Consider the following 27,922-nt stretch of genomic DNA (forward strand, 5'->3'; position numbering starts at 1 on the left):
CAAGCCACGATCTTAGTTCAATGTATAAATAGAACTTAGATCAGAAGGAAAAGGGAGCTCTCTAGACATAAAAGATCATATAGCAAGTCTGTATTGTAAGCTGTAGAAAACAGATCAAGCAATACAACTCTACCCTCTTTTCTTCCCGTGGACGTAGATTTACCTCAGTAAATCGAACCACGTAAATCTCTGTGTCGTGATCTGCATTTTCCTGCATTCATCACCATCAAAAATTCGCCAAACCATCATTGGCGCCGTCTGTGGGAACAGAGAACCAAATCTGTGATAAAAGCGAGTTTTTGATCCTCTTACACAAAAAAAAAAAAAATGCATACCAGATCACATAACACCCGTGCCTCCGTCCGTGATAACCATGAGGAAGCTAGTCCAGCAGCCCATAGGCCTGGAAAGCAGCCTCGTGAGAAATCTGTCTCCAGTCCTCACGGTGAAGGAACAAGCCACTCCAGAAGTCGTCGCACCGAGTCTTCCCAGCAGCCCGATTTGAACGAGGCTGTCAAGTCGTTTTTGGCCGAGAAGCAGGATGAATTCTTAGCCTTCCTGCAAAAGAGCCAAGAACCGAAGACGAAAACGGTGGATTCTCCTTCCTCATCCAGACATGAAAGTCACTACCGCAGTAGTGCCGTGTCTTCCAGGAAGAAGAATCCTCAACCCCGACATGTTCCTATTCCTCCTCGGTACCGGAATCACAGGAGATCTCCATCTCCTCCACACCGAAGAGATGCCGGGTTCGCCATGTACGGAGCATTGAAGACTCCGTTCTCGGACGATATCACCCGAACTCCCCTTCCACAGAACTACCGAACTCCGTCGATGACTTATGACGGGTTGGTGGATCCTCATGACTTCCTGGGACGCTATCAGTATAATATGGCGAACCAGGGTCTCAATGAGGTCCATATGTGCAAGCTGTTCCCCGAGCTGCTTATCGGGAACGCGAGAAGGTGGTTCGATAGCCTCCCCCAAGGCAGCATTAGATCTTACCGAGATCTAATGGATGCTTTCCACAGGAGGTTCTTTCAGAAAGCGGAAGCCCGGATCACTTCGGCTCAGCTGCTTTCTATACGTCAAGGTCGCGACGAAAAGATCAGCGACTTCATGACGAGATTCCACAAGGAATGCCTACAAGTAGATGATCTCAACGATCTACTTGTCATTTCGGCATTCCAAAATGGAATCCTGCCCGGAGCTCTCTACAGAAAGCTCGTGGAATGCAGTCCGCAAACAGCTCAAGAGATGTGGGACATTGCGGACCAGTTCTCCCGTGCCGATGAGGCAGACCGTCGCAAACGGTCTTTAGACAGCTCATCCCGAGGAGACAGGAGGAAGCCCGATCATAGCGATCAGGGACATCCTCGCCGAACTCCTTTTGGCGATCAGGGACATCCTCGCCGAACTCCTTTTGAAAGGATTCAAAGGACTCCGGTGCAAGACCGATTGGGACCACGTCTCAATCCTGAGAAGCCGCCCGCTCAGTTCGTACCATTGAACAAGTCAAGAGCGGAAATTTTCGAACTGCATTCCGATATGTTCGAAAAACCAAAGCGGATGACGAAATCGGCCGCGCGTCGACCTCAGGATCAATATTGCTCCTTCCATCAAGACCACGGTCACGATACCGAGGAGTGCCGACATTTGGCTGCAGGTATTGATGCTCTTGTGAAAGCAGGGACATTAAAAAAATACCAAAGCAAGCAGCCGAAAAAGAACAAAAAGCAGAGAGGTGCGAACTGCGCTCCTCAGGATCCGAAAAGGCAACAGGATCCCGAAGACGATGACGAGCAGCAATATGATGGAGTAATCCTGACTATTGATGCTCTCCCTGCCGGGAAGACTAAATCGTCCCTGAAGTCAGAGCGCAGAGGCTTCAATCGAGAGGAGCCAACGCATAAAAGGCTGAAGCAGGACGAAGTGATTACATTTTCAGATGCAGATCCCGTCCCGGCCATCTCTCCTCATCAAGACGCTATTGTCATCCAAGCCGGAGTGGCAAACAAACTAATCCACAGAGTGTTTGTGGATACAGGAGCGTCAGTCAGCATTCTTTTTAAAGAATGTTTCGATAAACTAGAAGTGGATCCAGCTCGGCTTAGTCCGGCACCACTTCCTCTGAAAAGTTTCGCCCAGGAGGACACCCGCCCTGAAGGTATTATCAGCCTTCCGATCACAGTGGGAAAAGCGCCTACCAGCTCCAGTACGATGATCGAGTTCTTTGTAGTAAAAGCTCGGTCTCCGTACAACATCATCCTGGGAAGAGACTGGCTCAACGCAGTTCGGGCCGTTTGCTCTACTTATCATCTCACCATCAAGCTCCCCACTAAAGGGGGGATAGCGGTCATCCGAGGTGATCAAAAGAGAGCAAAAGAGTGTCTGCAGATTGCGCTTAAAAGCGCCGAGCAATCAGATCGGCATCATCAAGCATAGCAATCACAGCAGCCGGAGTCAGAGGTAAGCGAAATGACCGAAGTCACACCAGAGCCGAACTCAATGACCGTTCAGTTATACGAAGATAATCCATCCAGAACGGTCAAGATCGGTTTCGCGGGAACGCCTCTACTCCGGGAAAAGACCATCCAGCTCCTCAAGGAGTACAAAGATGTCTTTGCATGGTCTCCGTTGGACATGACCGGAGTGCCCTCTGAGGTAATCACTCATCGGTTAAATATTGATCCATCAGTCCGGCCTATAAAACAGAAGCAAAGACTCTTTGCGGCAGAAAGAAATCAAGTCATCCATGACGAAGTCCGCCAATTACTGAAAGCGGATGTATTATTCGAGGTGAAATATCCCTCTTGGGTGGCCAATCCTGTGATGATCAAGAAAAAAGAAGGAGGATGGCGGATGTGCATAGATTTTACCGATCTAAACAAGCACTGTCCTAAAGATTGCTATCCCCTTCCGAACATAGACAAAAAAGTAGAAGCTTTGATCGGCTTCGAAATTTTCTGTTTTCTTGACTTATACAAAGGCTACCACCAAGTCTTAATGGATGAGAATGATGCTCCAAAAACGGCTTTCATTACTGACTTCGGCATCTTTGCTTATAAAAAAATGCCGTTCGGTTTAAAGAATGCCGGAGCCACATATCAAAGGATGGTAGATAAGCTTTTTCGGCATTTGATCGGAAAGGAGGTTGAAGTGTATGTTGACGACATAGTCGTTAAAAGCAAAAGCACTTCGGAGTACGAAGACAATCTCAAGTCCACTCTCGACGTGCTCCGAAAAGCCAACCTCAAACTCAATCCCCAAAAATGTACCTTTTTGGTAGATTCGGGAAAGTTTCTAGGTTGTTGGGTTTCAAAGGAAGGACTCAAGGCAAATCCGCTAAAAGTTCAAGTTGTTCAGAACATGGCAATGCCGAAGTCCATACATGATGTGCAAAGGCTAACTGGATGTCTAGCCGCACTGAATAGATTCCTTTCCCAAGCAGCCGAAAAGCAAATGCCATTCTTCAAAGTGATAAAGAAGGCACCAAAGTTTGAGTGGGGAGTCGAGCAGAAAAAGGCTTTTGACGAGCTCAAAAGTTATTTAGCCGAGCTTCCTATTCTCTCTGCTCCAACAGATGCTGAAGTGATATTCTTATACTTAGCGGCATCGGATCAGACCATTAGCGCGGTGCTTGTACGAGAAGAAGGCCTAAAGCAGCTTCCCATCTACTTTACAAGCCGAGCATTAAGAGGTCCAGAAACAAGGTATCAACCTCTGGAAAAAATTGCTCTGGCATTAGTAAATGCAGCAAGGAGACTGCGGCCATATTTCTATGCTCACAAGGTATGCGTCTTAACCGATCTTCCACTTCGGCAAGTTTTGACCAAGCCAGAAGCATCAGGCAGAATCGCCAAATGGGCCATAGAGTTGGGAGAACACTCAATCGAATACCTACCTCGGAAAGCCATCAAGGGACAAGCCTTGGCAGATTTTCTTGCAGAAGCAAAGTTCGATCAAGCAATCCCTGTCATTGCCGAACAGAAAAATTCTACCAATGCCGAACTAGCACAGCCCCTGGAATCCGAAGTAGAGCCACCGGACTGCTGGAGCGGATTCGTAGATGGAGCTTCGAATAAAACGGGAAGTGGAGCTGGTATTTTACTTATCGCTCCCGACGGACACGAGGTAACTTACTCACTTCGGTTCTTATTCCCAACTACTAATAATGAAGCCGAATACGAAGCTCTCCTTGCCGGACTCAAGCTAGCGCAAAGTCTATTTATCAAGTCTCTCAAAATCCATTGTGATTCACAAGTCGTAGTGAATCACATGTTGGGTACAAGTGAAGCCCGTGATGAGAGGATGAGGAAATATTGGGACAAAGCGCAAACCATTAGCCGAAGTTTCTCTTATTTTCGGATAATCCGCATTCCCCGAGCGGAAAACAGCCGAGCAGATATTTTAAGTAAGTTAGCCTCATATCCAAGTTCAAAGGTGGAGGAATTGATGCACAGAAGCATTGATGAAGCTGAGGTACTTTCAGTAGCCAGCTCGCCGAACTGGATGACGCCGATCTTACAGTATCTAGATCAAGGACAACTGCCCGAGGATAAGAGAGAAGCTCGGAAAATCACATGCCGAGCCCTTCGGTACGAACTTCATGGAGGAGTCCTATACAGAAAGTCCTACCTTCAGCCGTTATTGCGATGTGTAGGGCCAGAAGAGACGGACTACATCCTTAGAGAAGTTCATGAAGGATCTTGCGGTAGCCACATCGGAGCTAGAGCTTTAGCTAAAAAAGTTCTGAGATGGGGGTATTATTGGCCAACTTTGGTACAAGACGCAGTGCAGCTCGTCAAGACATGCACGAAGTGCCAAATCCATGCAAATATCCCAAAGATGCCGCAGACCGATCTATATGCTATGCAAAGCCCTTGGCCTTTTATGCAATGGGGCATAGACATAGTGGGACCACTACCACAAGCTCCTCGGCAAATGAAATTCCTTATCGTTGCCGTGGATTACTTTACAAAGTGGGTAGAAGCTGAACCATTAGCTACGATAACGAGCTCGAAGGCATTGGATTTCGTCTGGAAGAACATAGTGTGCCGATTTGGCTTACCCCACATCCTCATTTCGGATAACGGGACTCAGTTCACCGACAAGACATTCAAGAATTGGTGCCAAGAGCTGAATATTCAACAGCGGTTCACTTCGGTCTCCCACCCACAAGCAAACGGACAAACGGAGGTAACAAACCGTATATTGGTGAAAGGGTTAAAAGCTCGGTTAGAACAAGCCAAAGGACAATGGGTAGAAAATCTCCCTCAAGTCCTATGGTCCTACCGAACTACACCCAAAAAATCCAACGGTGAAACTCCGTACAGTCTGGTGTACGGCACTGAAGCCGTGATTCCGGTTGAGATCGGCGTACCCAGTCCCCGAACTCTAAATTTCTCTTCAGAAATGAATGATGATGGACTGAGAGCCGAACTAGATCTGGCCGAAGAAAGAAGAGAATTGGCCTGCATAAAAGCAGCCAAGTACAAAGAGCAAGTAGCCCGGTATTATAACCAAAGGGTGAAAAAGCTGCAATTTCAAGTGGGAGATCTTGTCTTGAGAAACAACGAAGTAAGCCGAGCAGAAAAGCTGGGCAAGCTCGAACCCACATGGGAAGGTCCATATCGGGTGTCAGAAGTCCTCGGCAAAGGGTCTTACAAATTGACTCACATGTCAGGAGAACAAGTACCCCGAACATGGCACATTTCCAACCTCAAGAAGTTCCATTTGTAAGAGACAGTCCGGTCAGTCCGTCTTGTGTCTAGTTCGGTCCTAGAGGTATGTGTTTTCTTTGTTTTTTTTTACTCTGTCTATGTGCTTTTTGTTTGTCTATGTGCGTCTCGTTCGTTTATGTGCGTCTTGCTTGTCTAGATGTGTTTTGTCTGTCTATGTGCGTGTCGTCTCTTACAAATGTTACTGAGGTATCTTGTTCTTCAAAGGCTGATCCCCTTTTTAGAACATATATAAGCCAACGATTGTGAGTCCAAGCTTCTAAGGAGGATACAAGACCACAATTCAGCTTAAAAAACAAGCAGTTCGTCTGAAACGAACTGCAACAATAAGCCAACGATTGTGAGTCCAAGCTTCTAAGGAGGATACAAGACCACAATTCGGCTTAAGAAACAAGCAGTTCGTCTGAAACGAACTGCAACAAAGGGAAAGTCCGATCCACGCGATAAAACTCGCCGAATTAGGACAAGGGAAAGTCCGATCCAAGCGATAAAACTCGCCAAATTAGGACACAAGCTTAGTCCGGTCAAAGAAGTTTATTTCATAAGACCGAGGACCAAGTCCGGTCAAAGAAGTTTACTTCATAAGACCAAAAGACGAGTCCGGTCAAAGAAGCTTACTTCATAAGACCGAGGACGAGTTCGGTCAAAGAAGTCTACTTCATAAGACCGAGGACGAGCACGATGAAATTTTTTCGCTGAGCTGTAAATACGCAGTGATAGAAGCGAAATGAAGATTTCATTTATTAAAACTTGTTCGGCATACAATTCTGCTGCCCTACGAGAAGGCGTTACGCCATTACAAAGGACTATTCTACTGTCCCTGGTTGCTAAAGTTGAGCCATCTATTCACAAAATCCTCGTGAAGCCGAGTTCGGGCGTTCTCGGCAGCTGAAGAATAAGCAGGTCGACGAGATGCTCTAATCGACCTACCGCCTCTTCCCTGAGCCCGAGAAGCTCTAGCACCTCGGCGGCGAAGAGTCTCTTCACGAAGCATTTGTTGATCTTGCTCACTCATAATCACAGCTCCTCTACGAACTTCAGTCCGTCCTTGTCTTGACGTTTCCGGCTGTTCCTGAGTTCGTTGCTGACTTGGAGTAAGGTTTTGAGCAAGTGAATCAGGGGTTTGAGCTGGAGTGTGACCATCTGTTGACGGGAAATGCCTAAGGAATCTCTCGATTGAGGGACGCCGGGAAAGAATGATGTCGTACCGAGAAGCCCAGCGCCGCAATGATTTCACGACTTGTTGGCAAGCCGAGCTCTCCAGCGCATTGTTCCTCCGGAGTACATGATATTCCTCCCACAGTTCGTCAACTCGTTCCTGAACTTCAGAGATGGTCATTCCCCCGCGCCTGCAGATGAAATCCTCATACGCAGTCCTCTCAGCGACGGCGGTATTCAGCTCGGCCTCCAGATCTTTCTTTTCGGACTCTAAGTCCTTATTGTCGGCCTCCAGCTTCACTGAACGAGCCAAGAGTTCGTCATTCTTCACCTGGTCAGCTATGGCTCTTTTCTCAGCTTCGTCTAAAGCCGAAGAGTACAGCCGCTTCCAGTGAAGTACCTCCAGCTCCTTAAGAGTTCAGAATATAGAGCAGCTATGTCAGTTCGGCATTTCAGATTACTGAGCAGGTAGTAAACCACAACAGGAGTAAAAGAGAGTACGAAAGGCTATACGAAGACACAAGAGCAGAAAGAAGAATTTTTTCATTCATAAGAAAAAATTTTTTCTACACAAGGGCTTCAAGGCCGTTTTACAAGAAGGAAGAAACTAAACTAAGAGAAGGGAGACGAAATCATACTCCGCCAGCTTCGTCTCCGCCTTCTCGGTGAGGTTCAGCTTCCTTCTCGTCTGCTTCAGCTTCAGCCTCGGCTTCCCTGCTCTCCCCAGTCTGCTCGGCGCCACCGTAGCCGATCTGCTGCGCCTCCTGCTCGGCCTGCTCATCGCCGGTCTGCCGCTCATGCTGCTCGGTCTCACCCTCTCCATGGAAAATTGGAGCGGGTGAAACTGACCCTATGGAGGCAAAGATAGCCTCCATGTTCTCATCGCGGTCAGCTCGGCAACTACGAACTTGGTCTGCAGAAAGCAGGACCGAGGACGAAGCAAGCTCCTCAAGCACCGGCAGACTCTGAAGCCGAGCTGCTATCTCTCGGCCGTACAGCGGCAGGATGACTTCGGGACCCTGCTCGGCTTTATCGGTCATCAGTTTCAGCAGATCACCGACAAAGGCTGAAAATTGGTTGCTCAGAAAGAGTTTCTCCGCGAAAGCACGGAGAACCTCCCCTTGGGCAACCACGGCGGCAGCATCCCTCCGTTTCGTCTGCTCTCGCTGGATGACGAGCTGGTTTTTGGCAAACTGAGCTTCATCCTGGGCCGAAATCCTAGCAGCTCTGGCTTTCTCAAAGTTTGCCTCAGCTTGCTCGGCCCGGTGACAAGCAGCCGCCAACTTCCTCTGCATCTCAGCATAGTCGTTGGACGCTTTGGAGAGTTCAACGGCGACGAGCTTGGAGAGCATATCGTTCCTCTAAAAATGGAAAAAGCAAAAAGTCAACAGAGGGGCCACAAAAAATACAGGAAAAAAGCAAGGCCAGAAAATCAAGAAGAGAATTCACCTCGGCGAAGTCCGTGGGCCATAAAAAGGGCTCACAGATATGTTCCGAAGGAGGCGCCAAGACCACGTCTTTCTCTGGCGCTCTCGGGGGCTTCTGGGTCTTCCCCTTCCTACTTGCCGAAGTCGACTCCGGCTTCTTCGGATCCGAAGAGGTTTTTTGCCTCTTCGGAGTCCTCTCGGCATCAGACGCCGAGCTGGTGGTTTTCGGCCTCTCCGGCTCCTTGGACTCCGAAGATTTGCGGCTCAGCTTATTCAATATGTTCACTACCGAAAAACAAGGAAACAAGGTTAGTTTTCGCCGCTAAAGCAGTAAGGCATAAAAAAGAAATCCTCACCCTCAGTCTCTTCGTCCGAAGACGAGATATTGAACATGAGGTCGCCCTTGACGAGCTCAGTTTCCGAGTATTGTTTCCTAATCATAGGAATCTTATTGAGCTCGCCCTCGAGCTCGGCCAACGGTTCTAACCGAGGATGGGGAATCACGGACTTCGGCCCTCTCCAAGGAAAGCCCGGAGCCGAAGTCCTATTATAAAAAAAGAAACGGTTTTGCCATTTCGGCCACTTGGTTTTGCAGAAGGCCCTAAAAGGCTGTAAGGGGATCAAGTAAAACCAAGATCCCTTCCTTTTAAACTGGAAAAAATTAAGGATTGCCCGCAGAGACAGATCCTTATCTAGCCTACGGAGTTCGGCAGCAAAAGCCGACAAGTGCCTCCAAGAATTCGGAGTCACCTGACCTAAAGGGAGTTGAAAAAAATCAAGAAGCTCTACAAAAGGTGGGGGAAGAGGGAAACGAAGCCCGCATTCTAAGCAGGCTTCGTAAACGGTGGCATAACCCTCCGGCGGGTCGTTAGCCCTATGATCATCGTCGGGAACCACCGCCTTCCCCCCGGGAAGAAGATATTTTTCGTGTAGAGATATCACGGTGTCCTTACTCAAGACGCTGTGAAAGTATTCTACAGTCTTCTCCCCGGACTCTTTCCGGCTAGAAGACCCCTTGCCCCCTTTCCTACCGCTACCTAACTCAGAAGAAGAAGAAGAAGACATGGTTCTTACTCTTTGCAAAATCTGAAGAAATTCTGAAGAAATTCTTGAAAGCGGAAGGAAATTTTTACGCAAAAGAGACAGAGTGCAGAAGAAGCAATAGCAAAAGTATTCAAAGGATGAAGAAAGGGCGTATTTATCAGATTCGGAGAAGATTTCAAAATCATCGCACCGTTTCGAATCCCACCTTTTTAGGATTCAACGGCCGGATTTTACTGTCGCATTTAATGCAGTCACGCGCAAGGCACGTCCCCTGACGTCAGCCTCCCCCGTACCTTGATCAAAATGCCGAAGTGACTCGCTTCGCCGAAGTGATTCACTTCGTTTTTCGGGGGGGGTAGTGATGGGGTACGAACTAAACAAGCCCAACAGCAGTGACGGCCCATCAGCCCAAAGCCCAAGGAAGAGTATCAGTTCGGCATTACCAAAGAGTTCGGCCCCAGCCTACAGCTCGGTAAAAGCCGACCAGTCAAGCTCTACTCTCAGATCGGCTAAAGCTGCTCGGCAATAGTTCAGCAGTTCGGTCTCAGTATTCGACCGAACTGGAAGATAGTCAACTCATGCAGGATCACATGCAGGATAGTTCGACCGAACTGGGAGATAGTGGACCCATGCAGGACCTCCACGACATCCACGACATCCACGACATACTTAGTGGTGATGTAAGCCACGACCTAGTTAGTGGTGATGTAAGCCACGACCTAGTTAGTGGTGATGCAAGCCACGATCTTAGTTCAATGTATAAATAGAACTTAGATCAGAAGGAAAAGGGAGCTCTCTAGACATAAAAGATCATATAGCAAGTCTGTATTGTAAGCTGTAGAAAACAGATCAAGCAATACAACTCTACCCTCTTTTCTTCCCGTGGACGTAGATTTACCTCAGTAAATCGAACCACGTAAATCTCTGTGTCGTGATCTGCATTTTCCTGCATTCATCACCATCAAAAATTCGCCAAACCATCAGCTTACATGTTAAAAAGTTGCCAAATATTATTAACTCTAAGATGACCGGTTCCTTGGGACGTTCAAAAATTAAAATTGAGACTTTCTTTATAAAGAAGTACTAGTACTAGTTTAGAGATGAAATCTAAATTTATCTTTTTACCAAGCCTTAATCTGACCCTAAAAGAAGAAAGAAATTAACCCACTCCATCCCACCCCAACAAAAAAATGGAAAAAAAATAAAAAATTGGGCTGCAGCGTCAACGTTTCTAAAGTTGCCTTTGATGTGTCGTCTAACCTAATTATATAAGGATTTGGTAATTTTATTAATTAATCAAACTAGACGAGTAAACATCCTACAAACCAAACCCCATTAATGTAATATGAAAAAAATGTAAAACATCTTACCAACTTTTGCTCCAAAAAGAAATACAATAGTACTCCATAGAAATTCCAACCTTTCAAAGTGTATGATGCAATTATAAAACGTATAATTATGGCAAACAAGAATATTGTATCAACAAAGACTAGTGATCTAAGTGGTTGTAAATTTGTAATCAATATATACTATTTGGACCATCAATAAATTGAGATTTTAGACTTAATAGATCATAATTTAGGGGTGAATTACGCTATTTAAGTTAACTCTGTTCATTTATCAATTAATATCGTGTGTTTCGTGTTCATATCATGCCAAAAATTATACTGATAAGGACTATCGTATTTAAGAGCCAAATATAAAATATTTAGATGGTTTTATTTGTTTGGTGTGATGCTAATGTCCATATTCTCAAAATACTTATTTGATTTAGCTACACGTATAATCACAATCATTATATTTAATGAAATAATAATTACGCCACTAATCCCACTACTCCCCGTTTATCGCCTCTGCTTCAACTTCTTCTATGCTCATTATTCAAACCAAAATTTACGCAAATCTATACTAACAAAAAAGGAGTGTTGGTTGAAAAGACTATAATACCCTTTTTGGAGGGAAAAGTGAGTTAACTGTGTAATTATTTTCTTTATTTCTTTTACAAATTTATGGTAGTATTAATTTGAAGGGCTTAAATTATTGGAAAAAATTGGTCCACTTAATTGAGTTTGGCTATCAAACCAAACCTGATGACTAATGAGAGACGAGGGAGAAAGTTGAGAAGCAAAAAAGAAGAGGAATGAGAATGAGAGAAATGCCACCGCCGCCGGTTAAGAATGCGCCGGCGGGCCAGGTTCTTGCGGGCGATGAAGCAGGGCGGAAGGCAGAGCGGTGGAGTTGCGGTTGATCGGCGGACGACGCACACCACAGCGAGGCAGAGAGGGCAGCGAAGCAGGGCGATTGAGAGGTGAGACTGTTCGAGGAAGACAGAGATGAGAGATATGCAGAAACAGAAAAATGGGGATGACGAAGAAGAATAAGATGAATAAGACGACTGACTCATTTTTTCATTAGGTTTTAAATGGACTTAAAAGTTGGGCTTTTGGGCTATCCAATTAAATATATTTAGTTAAATTTTAAAGATGAACTAATCTTAAAGTAAATCTTAATTTAAATTGGCATATTTAACTTTAAATTAAAGATGTTTCTAAATCTTAATTGCCAAAAAAATGTTATCTTGAAGTGAATAATCTATTCAACGATCACACATGATATAGTTTACTCTAAATTGAACATGTTTAAAATTTTTCAATTTTGACATATGAATTTTTATTTATAATTTATTATTAATTAGTTTACAATACATTTTATATAAGATCAATTTTATCGCAATAGATTATTATTATTATTAATTATTAATTATTTGTGTATAATTTGTGATATTATATTTTTTTATTGAATGTAAATATTTCAATATATTTAAACATATCAATATGTACAATTGTATTAAATTATTTAATTATGTTTGGAAAATTAGTGATAAAAAATATTGTGGGGTTATGTGTAATTTAAATAAATATGTAATTAAGATAGAAATATTCTTTTGAGACTGAATTTGGTATAAATAGTTGGAGTAGAATTACTGTTTGATTTGAAAAAAATGAGTTTGAGTTTAGTATAAATGGTTGGAGATGACTTTAATGAATATGAATTTATGTAGTATTATTTAGGATTTAGTTTGGGTATATTATTTGGAATTTAGTTTGGGTATCTAGTTTGGATTTTATGGTGTAATTTAGATTTTAAATAATAGTCTAGGTTTTGTAATTGATATCTTTTTTAAATATACTTGACTATTTTGTATGATCGTAAATTTCAACTAATTTTAGTTGAAATATACTTGATTATTTGTATATCTTATTCTAATTAACCCATATTTTTAATTATATATATCAATTATCTCCTTTTTTTTCTTTGTTTTGTTTTATTTTATTTTATTCTACTCATAAGAAATTAGAATTGTATAAAATCGTTTGCTGAATATGAAATACTTTATTAAAAGTAGGATGAGAGAAGTATATTTCTATTTTTTGTTATTGTTTGTAATGTTTTGAATTATTTACATATTCTTAACTATAAACACTATTATACTCTCTTTGTTTTCTATTTTTTTTAAATATTTTAATCCACTTAAAATCTACTGTCGTTATACGAAAATCTTATAAGTCGTGGAGGTAATACTGGTTAAATAAAACAAACACACACCCACGCTGAAACACAACCGCCAGATTTTGCAGTCATTTTGCTCAAGAAAACAGAGAGCAAGACATTCCAGAGCTTCACTGTCCAACTCCAACGCTTTGGTGTTTGTAAAATCGCAGTCTTTCATTCTATACATCTCCTCCTCCTCTCTCTCTCATTGAAACGAATCCTGTCTTTGAATCAAAGTCTTACTTGTTTACGAACTCCTCTTTCTCATTCGCCGCTGTCATTGCTGTTGCTGATTTTGATTCCAGATTTGGCTTTCTTCTCTTTCATTTTCTTTTTTTTTCTCCGCGTGGAATAAAGATAGAATCTTGGTTCTTATTGGTTTCTTTTCTTTAAATTCTTTGTTGATACTCTTTAAATTCTTTGTTGGCACTCCTTAAATTCTTTGTTGATACTCTTTAAATTCTTTGTTGGCACTCCTTAAATTCTTTGTTGATACAACAATTGAACACCCACATTTGGGCTGGAGTTATCTGTACTTGAACAACCTAGCTCCATATTCCTTTTTGGGTTCTCTTTCACTCTGTTTTTGTCGATTGGCTCTTCAAGAACATTAGTGTGTATATGTTCCAGCTTGAAAGATGAGATGGTTTACTTCTTTTGGAGTTGTTTTGTTGAGTTTAGGGATCTTTCTGGCAGACGGTGCCGCATTCCCCCAAAATGAAGGTATTATTTTTGTTCAATTTGATCCACAGATCATGGTTCTTGGCTGATTAGCTATGTATAGTACACCATTGACAGGTAGTTATTTGATTACTGTTTGTTTTTCTTGAAGACATGTAGGATATTGTTTGATTTTGTGTTAGTGGATCTATGGTTATAGTTGTTCATAGATAAGTAGTACTAGTATTATGTATTTGTGAGAGTGTGGTTGCAGCTGAATAATGTAGTGCAGTTTTTGGCTTACATTAGAATTGTGGGTTATGTTCAGTGGAAGCTTTGAAATCCTTCAAGAGAGAGATTTTGGAGGATCCCTCACATGTGTTGTCAAATTGGAATTTTCTTGACTCCGCTCCTTGTGGTTGGCCTTACATTGCTTGTTCCGTCTCTGGCGATCATGTAAAAAAGCTGTAAGATTTTCTGCCTGTATTAGTTAGTGAAAGACCAAAAGATTCTGCACAATGTTGGTATAAATAATTTATGGGAAAAGTGTTGAATGTGATAATATACCATTCTGCACAGCATAACTTGCCATTTATGATGCTACCTGGTTTTGCAGTAATGTGTCTGGAAAGTATTTGAAGGGGTTTATTACACCGGACTTGTACCAGCTCTCGGATTTACAAGAACTGTAAGCTCTTGTCTACTCAAATGTACGAGATTAGCTGTTGTAGCTCGATATATGTGGCTGATAGTATATATGTGGTGCATGAACAGAATTTTGCACGGAAATTTGTTGATTGGTGCAATTCCTAAGGAAATAGGCCTGCTGAAAAACCTCAAGGTTTTGGACTTGGGTTCGAATCAGCTAACAGGAGCAATTCCGCACGAGATTGGGAATCTAAGCAGCATTGTGAAATTGTTAGTGAAATATGGCTGAGGACATCAGTGTATTTGTGGTATCCTTCCTCTGTTGCTTGGCCGTTACCTTTCTCTTAGCATTTGGCTATCTTCTGTTTTTACAGAAATCTTCAATCCAATGGGTTGACGGGGAAGTTACTTCCTGAACTTGGGAACTTGGAACAACTTGAGGAGCTTCGACTTGATAGGAATAAGCTTGGGGGCATTTTTCCTGATAATGGTTCAGATTCTACCTCGAATACACATGGAATGTAAGAATAAAGCTCTTTGATAGCATTCTGTGGAGAATATGTTGCATCGAAACATATAGATGACTCATTCGGCTACACTTTACCTAACTCGCCTCTGGATGTTGTTCCTTGATACAAATTATTAGGTATGCTTCAGATAGCCAGCTCAAAGTGTTTTGTCGATCCTCCAAACTCAAAATAGCTGATTTCTCATTCAATTTTTTGGTTGGAACCATACCTCAGTGCTTGGGATATCTTCCTAGGTATATTAGCTTTTTTGTTGCATTTCTTCTCTTTACTTTTTCGTTGTACTTAAAAATCTAGTTTTATTATTGCAGGACAAGTTTTCAGGGAAATTGCCTTCAAGACAAAGACGTGAAGCAACGATCTGCGGCATTATGTGGTAGGCAATCCAGATTTATGCCTAGCTTTCGTTACGTATTTTGTTTGACTTGGTTAAATCCTGCAAAGAAATTATAAAAATCTGGAATTAGTTTGGATCTAACATACTGTTATGTAATGACACTAGAATTGACAATATATCGACAGCAGGTAGTATGCAACCCGCTAAAGGCCATTCAGTTAACCCGAAGCACCTGCCTACTGCAGAGGTAGCGAAGGGTCGAGCGAATGCATCAAAACCTTTGTGGCTCTTGGCTCTTGAAATTGCGACTGGAACTATTGTAGGCATTCTCTTTGTCATTGCTCTTTTCACCGCCTCCCTGAAGTGGAAGAGAAGACATTCAGTCATGATCCCGTGGAAGAAGTCTTCGAGTGCTAAGGACGACGACTTTTCTATATATATAGGTTGGTGTCTGCGAAATTGACTTGCAGCAATTGAATTTTTAATTCCCTCAGTGACCAAAAAGTGAAGCAGGACCAATATTTTGCTTAGGACAAGTCCTCTTTATCGACTGTCGAGTTTCTAATAACGAGAGGCTTATGCAGATTCTGAAGTACCGAAGGATGTAGTAAGGTACAGGAGACAGGAACTTGAAATAGCCTGTGAAGACTTCAGCAACATCATTGGCTCGTCTCCAGATAGCTTAGTATATAAAGGAACCATGAAAGGTGGACCAGAGATTTCCGTAATATATCTCTTTGCATTAAAGAGGAGCAGTGGTCAAGCTACATTGAGCTTTATTTTCAGAAAGAGGTTCTTTTTCTAAGTTTCTATATTTTTTTAAAGTAAATTTGCTTGATTCAAACATGCTTAAAGAAAAATGTTACATAATTCAGGTGGCTGGTTTGGCAACATTGAACCATGAGAATGTGGGAAAATTGCTCGGCTACTGTGCGGAAAGCAAGCCATTTACAAGGATGCTGGTTTTCGATTATGCCTCGAACGGAACACTCTTTGAGCACCTTCATTGTATGTAATTTTCTGTCTTTTTTTTTAATATATTTTCATCACGGTATAGTTACAACAGCTGAAGACAGATACTTTCTGATTAAGTGTAGATGGAGAAGCATGCCAATTCTCGTGGACTCGGCGCATGAGGATTCTTATTGGGATTGCCCGGGGTTTAAAGTATCTTCACTCCGAACTTGACCCGCCATTTACAATATCTGATCTGAATTCGAGTTCCATTTATCTGACTGATGAGTTTTCTCCCAAGGTAAGGCATGATAACTTGTCAATCAATCCCATGATAAGGCGCAACATTCTTAGTAGATTCCCACCGTCTTTTTCTGCAGCTCGTCGACTTTGAGTGCTGGAAGACAGTTCTTTCGAGATCAGAGAAAAGCTCAGGCAGCATTAGCAACGAGGGCGCAGCTAGTATTCTCCCGAAGAATATGGAAGGACGCCATCTCGATATCCAGGGAAACATATATGCATTCGGGATTCTACTGCTTGAAATCGTCAGCGGGAGGCGTCCATACTGCGAAGATAAAGGGTGCTTGGTGGATTGGGTAGAGGCCTCTCTCAACTCATCTCACTTGAAATCCACCATCTCAGCTTGTTTTAACTGCATTGTAATTGCAGGCTAAGGAATATCTGGATTTGCCTGAAGTGATTTCGTATGTGGTGGATCCCGAGCTGAAGCATTTCAGATACGAGGATCTGAAAGTGGTGTGCGACGTTGTGAACCTATGCATCAGTCCCGGGACCAGCAGGAGAACGTCGATGGTGGAGCTGTGCACCATGCTGGAGAGTGGCATAGACACATCTGTGCCTGCGGAGATGAAGGCGTCGTCTCTGGCTTGGGCTGAGCTCGCTCTTTCTTCATAGTGAGCCTTGGCTTATGCTGTAAATCTAAATTATATAATGCACCTTTTGAAGGTTGCTGCAAATCTCTTTGAGGTGCCTGAGTTGTTGTAAATGCTTCATGATTCTTTTTCATTGGATATAGTTAGGTAGGTTCAAAATTTTGCTTCACTGTCGACTCTTTTTGGTGTTGTGTGATTTATGACTGAGATGTTATTGGTTGTATTGAACCTTTGGCATCCTGACTCTCTCAATGATTATGAGAGAGACTCTGCATTTTTTGTGCAGCTTGAAACATTTTGCTGAATTTTTGAAAGCTCATACAATATGTACTGCATATAGAAAAATTGGAGCCAAGAAATAAAAAACTTGATTAATAGCAACACTTGTGGTGCTAGAAATGTACTCTATTCGTCCTATAATATAATCAATTTTTGTTAGTCCCATATTTAATTGGTATATACTTTTAAGACTTTTTTGCCACACATTACTACTTGTTCTCTATTATTTAATTAATTTCACATCAAAACTGGTATCATCTACAAAACTTTTATAAGGCCATCCACAATAGGAATAGCCCAACAATAGCCCAGCCATAGCCTAGCCACTGCCACATCATCAGCACTAAAAATCCTCCTGCCACATCATAAATAGCCCAGCCATAGCCTAGCCACATCATAAATAGCCCAGCCACATCAATAGCCACATCACTAATAACAATTATATAAAATGACATAATTAACAATCACACAATATACGGAATTTAATTTACGAGACATATACGGGAAAAGTTTAATAATACTATTAAAATTTAAAACAAGTGGTGCGAATGAAAATGACGAGCAAAGCGCGTATATATAGTGTTTCGGAAAAAAAAAATTAATTTTCGCGCTAGGCGGTGCGCTGGGCGATCCGGGCGCTGCAATAGCGCCGAACGGACCGCCCAGCCGACCGCCCAGCGCCACATAACCGCCCAGCGCTGCGCGGTTTCTCTCTCCACTCAGCCGCTGGGCGGCTGCAATAGACCGCCCAGCGAACCGCCCAGCGCCGGCGCTCGGCTGGGCGGTCGCTGGGCGCCTATTGTGGATGGTCTAAGGGACAAGAGTATTTGACACTACCTATTATATGGCCCTATTGATATTTTCCGACCACATCAAATTTTCTATCCTACTTTAAATATCTCACTCTATTTTTCTATTGTTAATAATTTTTTCTTTGAATTTCTATTTTTAATATCACTTCGAACGTTGATATATAATGTTATATGTTCCAAACTCCCCATGATTCAAAACCTTAAACCAAGGGAAAAGATACACAACCAGGCTGAAAAATGATACCCTGGACTATTAAATTTATATAATAAAAAATATTTCGATATTTGCACAAAATGAAGCACGATACTTGTCGGTAGTGCTCGTGCATGACGGTACTTGGCCCTATCTCATGCTTTATACATATAACAATTACTAGTTTGTTTTACTATACGATACTCGTCGGTAGTAATTTTGCGATCATTTCTATTTTAGTATAGGCTAATATAAGGGGAAAAAAAAAGGTTTCAGTGACCAGTCCAGAGCCTAGCACAAGTCCTACCTAAATCTAAGCATAAATTCAATTTGATTGCATATAGCAAGTGATGACAAATTCACATGGGTTATTAATAGATAGTTGAGACAACCCACGTCTCTAAAATTTGTATTGGGTAAGACTCATCGACCTATAGCTTAGTTTGTAGCATTAAAATGATTAACATTGGATATTTATTTCTCATCGATTGCGGGGCCCTAAAGCCTTGAAATAGATAGAAACACCCAACAATATATCATTGATTTTTGCCATTTAGCAAGTCTTGACAATTCCGAATATTTATCAAAATTAGCTAAATAATAGTAGTAGTAGTAGTAGTAGTAGTAGTAATAATGAATGCACCATAAATTAAGCAAGGAAGAGTGGGGCTGCAAGGAAAGTTGGTGGTCACTTCACCAACATAAAAACATTCATGTCTACCAATATTGCTTCTTCACTACAAAACTAATCCCAAGTTCCTCTTTAATTGTTTCAACACGAAGGTAATGATGAAATATGTAGCCAATAATTACAAACATTGAACTAATTAAAATATAAACAATCAATGTCCTTACTAAATGAGGGGGTATTAATTTATGCAAATTTTAAAAGTGATACATTGACATATGTTGGCCACAAACAAGAATACCAGATCATTCCAAAATAGGAACTCTGATAAAGTATAAAATGCATGATGAATTTATTGTGAAAAATGATGAAATAAAAAAAAATGGAACAGGACCACCAATTCATTCAATGAAGCTTCATGATCTAAATAGTGAAAATTATTGATAGACTAAATTTTAGAATTAATATTTATCTTATATAAGGTCAAAAAATGAGAAATATAGTGTTAGTTTAGTTTAACAAAATAGTTGAAACAAACATGAATGAGTTTTAATGAAATGCAAAAATCGGAGAAAATGTAACCTATAATATGGAGTACTCAATACTTAGTCCATGAATAGATATAATTGACATGAATCTATAATCATGTGGAATTATTATATATATTTATATTGCATGAGTCTTGTAGTAAGGGTAGGAAATCCCTGTGTGTGTATATAGAATCAATCAAGTAGAGTAAGATAGAAAAAAAGGATGATGGTGAAGTATGAGCTTATCTATCATGACCACTGTTGGTTGTCAAGTTGAGATCAAAACGTGTATTTGTCAGAGATTTCATATGTAACCAAGATGCTTAAGGCTGCTCTTTCTCCTTTGCTTTTTCTTTAGTCTCAAAGGAATTTATACCATGTTCCTCACTCCATAATCTTCACTTAAAACTAGTACTACTACTTGTAAAAAGAATGGATATAATAAGTATCGTTTGGTTATGACTTAAGATCCCAATAATAGCATCATTTTTGCATCACATCATTTTAGTAACGAATAATGCTATGCGGCCACATTATGACCAGCCATAAATTAATTAAATAACAAAAAAAATTGATTTTTTTTTTCAAATTTTTGGTTTAATACTACTTGATTTTACTTTTATATCATCTTCATTATATGTTGCTCAACATGTTAGTGTTGCTCTCTCGTAGTTTTTGCTCAACTTATTACTACTGTCATATCTTGATTGTTGCTTAACGTATACAGTAATTCGTGATATTAATGTGTTTTACGTAATGGAATTCAAAGATAAGTATCAACTCACAAGTCCATTCACACACATATAAGTTTATATCGGTAATTCTAATTTTTTTATACATGTAAATGGACTAAATTAACTCATTATGGCCGGCCACATTGTGACCATTTAGCATCACTCTTTAGTAACAGCCGGACCACAAGGCGAGAGGTCCTGTCCAGTACATTGCAGGTGAAGCGAGGCACACCGGTAGGGCGGTCTCACATATATAATCCATCTTACTTTATTATATTGTCATCTATCTATTTTATTTTATTTTCATTTAATTCACTCATATTTTTTTAAATCACATATTTGAAAAATACATAACTATAGAAATAGTGGAGTATTCCCTTTTTTTTAAATTTCTATAGTACTGCAAAGTTGTTGGTTGTGTCCAATATTAGAAGTTTAGAACTCACATAAAAGAGATTAGAGAATAATATGCAACACATCACACATTAAATCTCTTATCTCCCCTATGGTTAGATATAAATTCATCATTGACGAAATTTTGTGCGGCCGACTTTAATGATAGTTATTACTAATAATAATAATAATTTATTAATTCGCAATTATAGTTTAAAATAGTCTACCACTATATTTATTAAAAAATAATTAAACTCCAATTGTCAAGTATAATAACGCGACCGTATGCTGACAGTTGATTATTGGCAGCCGGGGGTTGGCTAAGTACGATACAACAATTATTAAAGCTACTCTTATAACTCCCCTTAAGTTTAACTACTAAACTTTTTTATTAGAGGTTAATTCTATACATGGCCACCAATTTACTCACTATCGGCCCTTAATTTGAATATAATAACAAAAGTATACTACATATCTATACAATATATAAAAGGGGAGTCTTGGAGAATTTTGATTTAATTTAATAAATTATATTAAATTAAAAATATATAATTTAAAGGCCAAAAATACTTACTAGAAACTAAGATTAAAATAATTTATTTGTTGGTGTCTAATTCTATTGTGATTGTGCTTAATAAATACCTCCACCACTGAGACGGCGACACGTATCAAAACCACAAAAGGCTGTGGTAGATTCTGCCGCAGCGAATCAGAGCCCAAATTCAAAATATTTGCCTTTTCCCTCCCCATAATAATATATCCATCCGTTTATCCCTCTCTCTTCAACATTTCCGCGAAACGCAAACCCAGAAGAGCAAAACCCTCTTTTGCCAATTCTCTCTCTCTCTCAGAAAAAATGCGTGAAATCCTTCACATCCAGGGCGGCCAGTGCGGCAATCAGATTGGAGCAAAGTTTTGGGAAGTGGTATGCACGGAACACGGCATCGACTCAACCGGTCGCTACAACGGCGACTCCGATCTGCAAATTGAGCGCGTCAACGTCTACTACAATGAGGCTAGCTGCGGCAGATACGTGCCCCGAGCCGTGCTCATGGATCTCGAACCAGGAACCATGGACAGCGTCCGCTCCGGGCCGTTCGGTCAGATTTTTCGCCCTGACAACTTCGTCTTCGGTCAGTCTGGGGCAGGCAACAACTGGGCGAAAGGGCACTACACTGAGGGAGCTGAGCTCATAGACTCCGTCCTCGATGTGGTTAGAAAGGAAGCCGAAAATTGCGATTGTCTCCAGGGTAAAAATCTGCCGTTCCCTCTATTTTATGCCGTTTTTTGCCCCATTTCTCTCTGCGTAAAGTAACTGTACTCGCGCGCGCGTGTGTGTATGTGTGTGTGCGTCCGCGTAGATTAGATAATTATTTTACGGCTGATTGACGAACTGTATTTGCTGTTATGTAAAATGTCGAGGGTATTTGAGAAGGTATCGAAATTAAAAGGAAATTCATGTTAATTACTACGCTGCGTATAACTGAATCAGTATTTGAAGGTCTTATTCGCATTGTTTTTGAGAGGTTTCGTCTTATTTGTGCTTGTATGAAGTTTTGGTAGTTTGTTGTCTTGAAGTCTTGTTATGGGCGGCTTTACTCAGTGGTAGTGTTTGCTAACCTTTTCGTGCCACTTGAGTGTGATCTGTACCATCTCGTTCAAAGGTTGAGAACTTCACTTTTACTTTTGGTATCTGTAAAAGCATGTGGCATGTCCGAATGAGATGCAGATATATTTTACTTGATATGATTATTATGAAATTTCCTTTTGTGTCGAGTATTATGTGGAACTTTGTTGTGTATCTGGATCCATTGCCTCATTAAATTCTGTTACAAAAATAAAGTAGTATGTTAGAATTAAAGACTCTTGACTCTTGATTATTTTAAAATGCTGATTTCCATGTTTTCTTTTGTAATGCTATCTTTGAATGCTTGGAAAGCCTAGCTTAATCATTTGCTTGGAAAGCCTAGCTTAACTGATGAGTCATGCTCTTCAGGATTTCAAGTATGTCACTCTTTGGGAGGTGGCACTGGGTCTGGGATGGGAACCCTCTTGATATCCAAGATAAGGGAAGAATACCCTGATCGAATGATGCTAACGTTCTCTGTCTTCCCATCTCCAAAGGTGTCGGACACAGTTGTGGAGCCCTATAATGCTACCCTTTCAGTGCACCAGCTTGTTGAGAATGCTGATGAGTGTATGGTCCTCGACAATGAGGCTCTATATGACATTTGCTTCCGAACTCTCAAGCTGACAACTCCCAGCTGTAAGTCTCATGCTTCATCTATTATATTGATTTCTGTACTTCGTCTCTACTAGTATAATTACGCATTCAAACTTTTTTTGCTTTATAGGAAATAGATTAATAAGACTGTCTAAATTACTTTCAGTTCCATTTAGTTCTTGCTTTGGTATGCATTCTAGCTTCAGCTTTTTAGAACAAAAAACACTTGTTTTCTTGGAACAATCTAATAATCAGTTTTTCTTACTGGTTGTGTTTCTGTTAAAAAAATATTGTGTATTTCTTCTGTGTTGTATCCTTCTGATTAATCATAACCAGTAATATGAATATCTAATTGATGGATTATTTGGTATCTTTGAATAATCTCTCTTCTTTTTTTTTTTCGCAAACAGTTGGTGACTTGAACCATTTGATATCTGCTACCATGAGTGGTGTCACTTGCTGCCTTCGCTTCCCTGGGCAGCTCAATTCAGATCTTCGGAAGTTGGCGGTGAATTTGATACCATTCCCGCGACTCCACTTCTTCATGGTTGGCTTTGCCCCACTTACATCTCGTGGATCACAGCAATACCGCGCTCTTACTGTTCCTGAGCTGACCCAGCAAATGTGGGATTCTAAAAACATGATGTGTGCTGCTGATCCCCGCCATGGGCGTTACCTCACTGCATCAGCTGTCTTCCGTGGTAAAATGAGCACCAAGGAGGTGGACGAGCAGATGATCAATGTGCAGAACAAGAATTCGTCCTACTTTGTTGAGTGGATCCCGAATAACGTGAAGTCCACAGTGTGCGACATCCCACCCACTGGTCTGAAGATGGCATCCACATTTATCGGCAACTCAACATCCATTCAGGAGATGTTTAGGAGAGTCAGCGAACAGTTCACTGCTATGTTTAGGAGGAAGGCTTTCCTTCACTGGTACACTGGTGAGGGAATGGACGAAATGGAGTTCACTGAAGCCGAAAGCAACATGAACGATTTGGTTGCAGAGTACCAGCAGTATCAAGATGCCACAGCTGATGAGGATTATGAAGACGAAGAAGATGAGTACGCAGAAGAGGAAGCCTAAGTACAATTAACCCATTTTATATTTTGGTATCTACATAGCCTATCTAGGATGTATGTCTGGTTTGTGTTGCTATTTTCGGACCTTTTCATATGCTTGAATTAATTAGGACTTGTGTATTATCTGGTGAAATTTCGGGTTTTACATTCTATTACCGATGCCTGACCTTAGTTATGTTTTTTTACTACCTAAGTTATGTATCTGTTTGTATAATCTGATGAAGGCCCAAAAATATGATCGTCTCGCAACCAAATAATATGAATTCTTGTATTTTTGTTGATAAAATGAATAAAATTAGGGTGTGTTATTGCATTGAAAGATAAATGACTTGAATTACATGAACCAATGTACGTTTCATCCTCAGTAAATGTAGCTTCTCCTTGCTTCTTAACTCTCATTTTCTCATGATGAATATATGCAACTCCTGAATAATAATCTCCTAAAACACCAGATTTTTTCCAAGTTCCAACAATTGTTTAACATAGTAGGGGTCATACATATCAGCGTTGGAAACACTATTGACTTAAATCTTAGAGGGCAGCACATTGTTCCTTGTCTCAGTAACTGCTCTTTGTGATTGCAACTTCTGTTTGACTTTGAAGAGGACTGAATGAACTTCATCAAAATGAGGTCTCGTTGCATTCTTCACTTCACAACTCTTTTGTGGGGAGTCCACAAAATGTGGAAGAGATGTGAAACCACATTGAATATGATGACTTGACCACATCTATGAAGGATAGTATATTACAACTTCATCACAAAATACAAACTGCTACAATGTAGTCTTTTCAAGAGCTTAAACAAGTAGAGAAACACAATGAAGCATATATGATTACCTCAAGCTGCAAGGTAAACTAAGATCAGCAATTGAAGGCTGAGTGCTTCCAAGTAAGAAACGCCCACTTCCTTTAAGCAAGAAAGATTCAATCTTAGCAAGAGAGGCTGAAAGAAGTTTCTCGCTTTTAGCTGCTGCTTCCGGATTCAGAGGCAGCCCGAGGCAGGTCCACGAGTTGAATTAAGTACATATCCAGCTGAAAGTGGAAACAAAAGGTTTTAAATAAGCTAGTCCTGATAGGAATCAACCAGCGGCAGCATATATAGCATGGATATTTGGGTCTACTATTAGTTACGTTAGAGCTTCTACATAAAACGATGGCAACAGAATCGTGGTAAGACATAGACAAACAACAGAGATCAGTACAAAGACCTGCGCCACTACGCAAATTTGAGTGATGCCAATCCAGCACAGAGTGAATTTTCGCTCTTAGGAAAAGGTCAGCCGGATACCTAGATGACCGGGAGTTAGGTTACAAAATACAAATAAGTGATGAAAAATGTAAGCTCTAAAGAAACGAAGATAGGATCTCTAAACACAACTTATTCATGTAGGAAGCATTGTACCCAAAACTATGAAAAAGTAACGGAGAATCGAACGTACCAATGATCAGCAATTCCAGGAAATGCACAAGCCAAATATATCATAATCGCGTGACTGCAAAACATACCAAACAAAAAGTGTATGTGTGTCAATATACAGTTGAAACAACAAAGCACAGTCTCTGAGCTTTTGATGCTTACAATTACCAAAATGCACAATCAAATAAACACAAAATTTAAAAGTGCGTGAATACAGAAGATCATGTTCCTATGCACTGCACAAAATCAAGATGCTCTAACAAATGGATCAATCATACAAACCATTGACCATTCTTATAAAAGAGGAAATAAAAGTGAAAAAGAATTACTACCTCTCAAAAAGCTTGAGTCTTCCATCTACTATAGCAGGCACTCTCATCATGGGATTTATTTCTAACAGGAAAAAACCAAAAAATGGAAAATAGTCAGACTAAAATCCATTGCAGATAATTGAGTTGTGGGATATGATTTTTGACCTTGAAATTCAGGAGTTAACTGCTGGCGTTTGTTGGTCTCGATTCTTACCTCTTCAAAATCTATCCCATTATCTCATCAACAGACAGAAACCCACACATCATCAATATCAAATTATCAGTTGTTAACAAAACAAAATGCAAGATCCAATTTTTACTTGCAGAAAATGAGAATTGCGCGGGAAGGATGCGACATGCGATCTGCGCCATCTTTCTTCTCTCCTTGTACAAGAACAGCAAGGGTAGTTCGATATGCTTGTCGAGTTGTACTTCCGAATTTGGTGCCTGATTCGTCCATGTCAGTTGGTTCATCCGAAATTTAACCGCGAAAACGATCACTCCATATATTTCCAAAAACAATTACTACAAGTCTACAACACCACTGTAAAATTGATAATTGTACCATCGTAAAGAAGATAAAACATCTCCCAACACAACTTTCTATCCTCAACCCTGTCTCTCCTCTTTTTTCTCTAAACAACTGTGTTAACTGTATGAAATGAAGGTGTTAAAATGGAGTATGTATGTACGTAGTATTGTACTAATCATTTAATTTATTTAGCTAATTATCATAATTTTTGCGTATTTTGTGATAATTGTTAAATAAATAAAATGGGGGTGCATCAAATTTGGTAATGAAATACGTAAATTTAAATAAGCAAAGATTTTAACATTGATACTAAATAATTATTTCATTTTTTAGTTCATTAGTTACTCATAATTTATTTCAAACATCTACACATATAGGAGTTTAAAACTCTCAGTTCACAAAATAACTATATAGTCTAAATTCTTCATATATAAATACGCAAATCAGGAAAAAATAATATTAATGACAACCAATGTTAAAATAAACTACTATACTTAATGAACTAATAATTGAAATAATTATTTACCATTAATGTGATGATTTTTTGCATATTTAAATTTTTCTTCACAAATTTGCTGCACTCCCATTTGATTTATTTTAACTATTGCATTTCTTCTTAAAAATAATTAATACAATTAAACACAGTAAAAAGTGAAATACTGTAGGAGATAGAAGGTGGAGGAGAAGTTATACTGGAAGATGGTTTTCTTTTCTTAAGGATGGTCTATTTGTCAATATTACAGCAGTATGGAAATGTTTTATAAAATTTATTCAGTGACCATTTTCTTCAAAACTGACCCATTAATTTCCACAACTCATTTGTCATTTTAAGAAAAAATGAATAACAATTCCACGTTCTAAAATTTACAGTATTTTTATCAGTCTTTGATATCTTGATATACTCCCCTTATTCAGAGAAATTTATAAAAAGTCCATGACTAATATTAATTTTAAATAAAGAAATTTTTTCTTTCTTATATCTCATTCTATATTAATAATACTCCATTATAATTACATTTTTCTTCATATCTTTCTTTTATTTTAAAATAATCCATTAAAATATGTGCAATTTAAAAATGAGTCATTTGTAGGAGAGCGGGATGGTAACGAACCAGCAATAGTCAACATCCTGTTGAGTGTGTCCACACTAATTACCTTCTAGAATAAGAGCATCTCCAATAACCGGCGTCACCACCGCGACGCCGATTTTTCGCCCACGCCGGTTTGACGCCGAACCATTGGAACCGGCGTGGGCGAAATCGGCGTCAAAATCGGCGTCAAAATCGGCGTCGCCATGCCGATTCCCGCGCTGACGCCGGTTCCGACGCCGATCCTCACGGGCGCCATTGTGCGTCCCGGATCGGCGCTAAACCGGCGTCGGATTTAAATTTTTTTTTTGTTTTTCGAAAACACTATATATACGCGCGTTGAACCTCATTTTCATTCGCACCACTTGTTTTAACGAGTACTCTCTCTCTACCTTACTTTCTGTACAAGATCAATAACGAGCAATGGAGAACAACTACGAAGGTACTCCAGTTAATCCCGGAGGATGGTCTCAGACTCCCCCGCCTCCCGGTGTAGGGTCTCAGACGCCCCCGACTCCCGGGGCAGGGTCCCATACTTCCCCGGCTCCTGGGGGAGGTGGTTGGCCTCCGATGAGCGGGTACTACAACATGTACCCGTGGCAGCATATGATTCCGGGGTGGGCACCCGGCATGCAGCCCCCTATGCAGATGATGCCGGGGTGGGCACCCGGCATGCAGCCACCGGCGCAGCAGATGATGCCACCGGCGCAACAGATGATTCCCCCGGCGCAGGGGACGCACGGGGGGACAACGCCTATCG

The 27,922-nt window shown here is 40.7% G+C and overlaps 1 protein-coding gene and 2 pseudogenes across 1 annotated transcript; 2 read left to right on the forward strand and 1 right to left on the reverse strand.

Annotated features, from left to right (window-relative positions):
* Nucleotides 1-12,968: 12,968 nt before the first annotated feature.
* LOC121772310 lies at nucleotides 12,969-17,233 on the forward strand (annotated as a pseudogene).
* Nucleotides 17,234-21,279: 4,046 nt separating this feature from the next.
* LOC121771706 (tubulin beta chain-like) lies at nucleotides 21,280-24,007 on the forward strand. The gene is made up of 3 exons (XM_042168557.1): nucleotides 21,280-21,757; nucleotides 22,504-22,773; nucleotides 23,142-24,007. Exons 1-3 carry the CDS (start codon nucleotides 21,364-21,366, stop codon nucleotides 23,816-23,818), a joined length of 1,341 nt encoding a protein of 446 aa, XP_042024491.1. The 5' UTR covers nucleotides 21,280-21,363; the 3' UTR covers nucleotides 23,819-24,007.
* Nucleotides 24,008-24,100: 93 nt separating this feature from the next.
* LOC121771707 lies at nucleotides 24,101-26,143 on the reverse strand (annotated as a pseudogene).
* Between the last annotated feature and the right edge of the window lie 1,779 nt (nucleotides 26,144-27,922).

Source organism: Salvia splendens, chromosome 16, assembly GCF_004379255.2.
Source record: "Salvia splendens isolate huo1 chromosome 16, SspV2, whole genome shotgun sequence".
NCBI classification, from domain to species: Eukaryota; Viridiplantae; Streptophyta; class Magnoliopsida; order Lamiales; family Lamiaceae; genus Salvia; species Salvia splendens.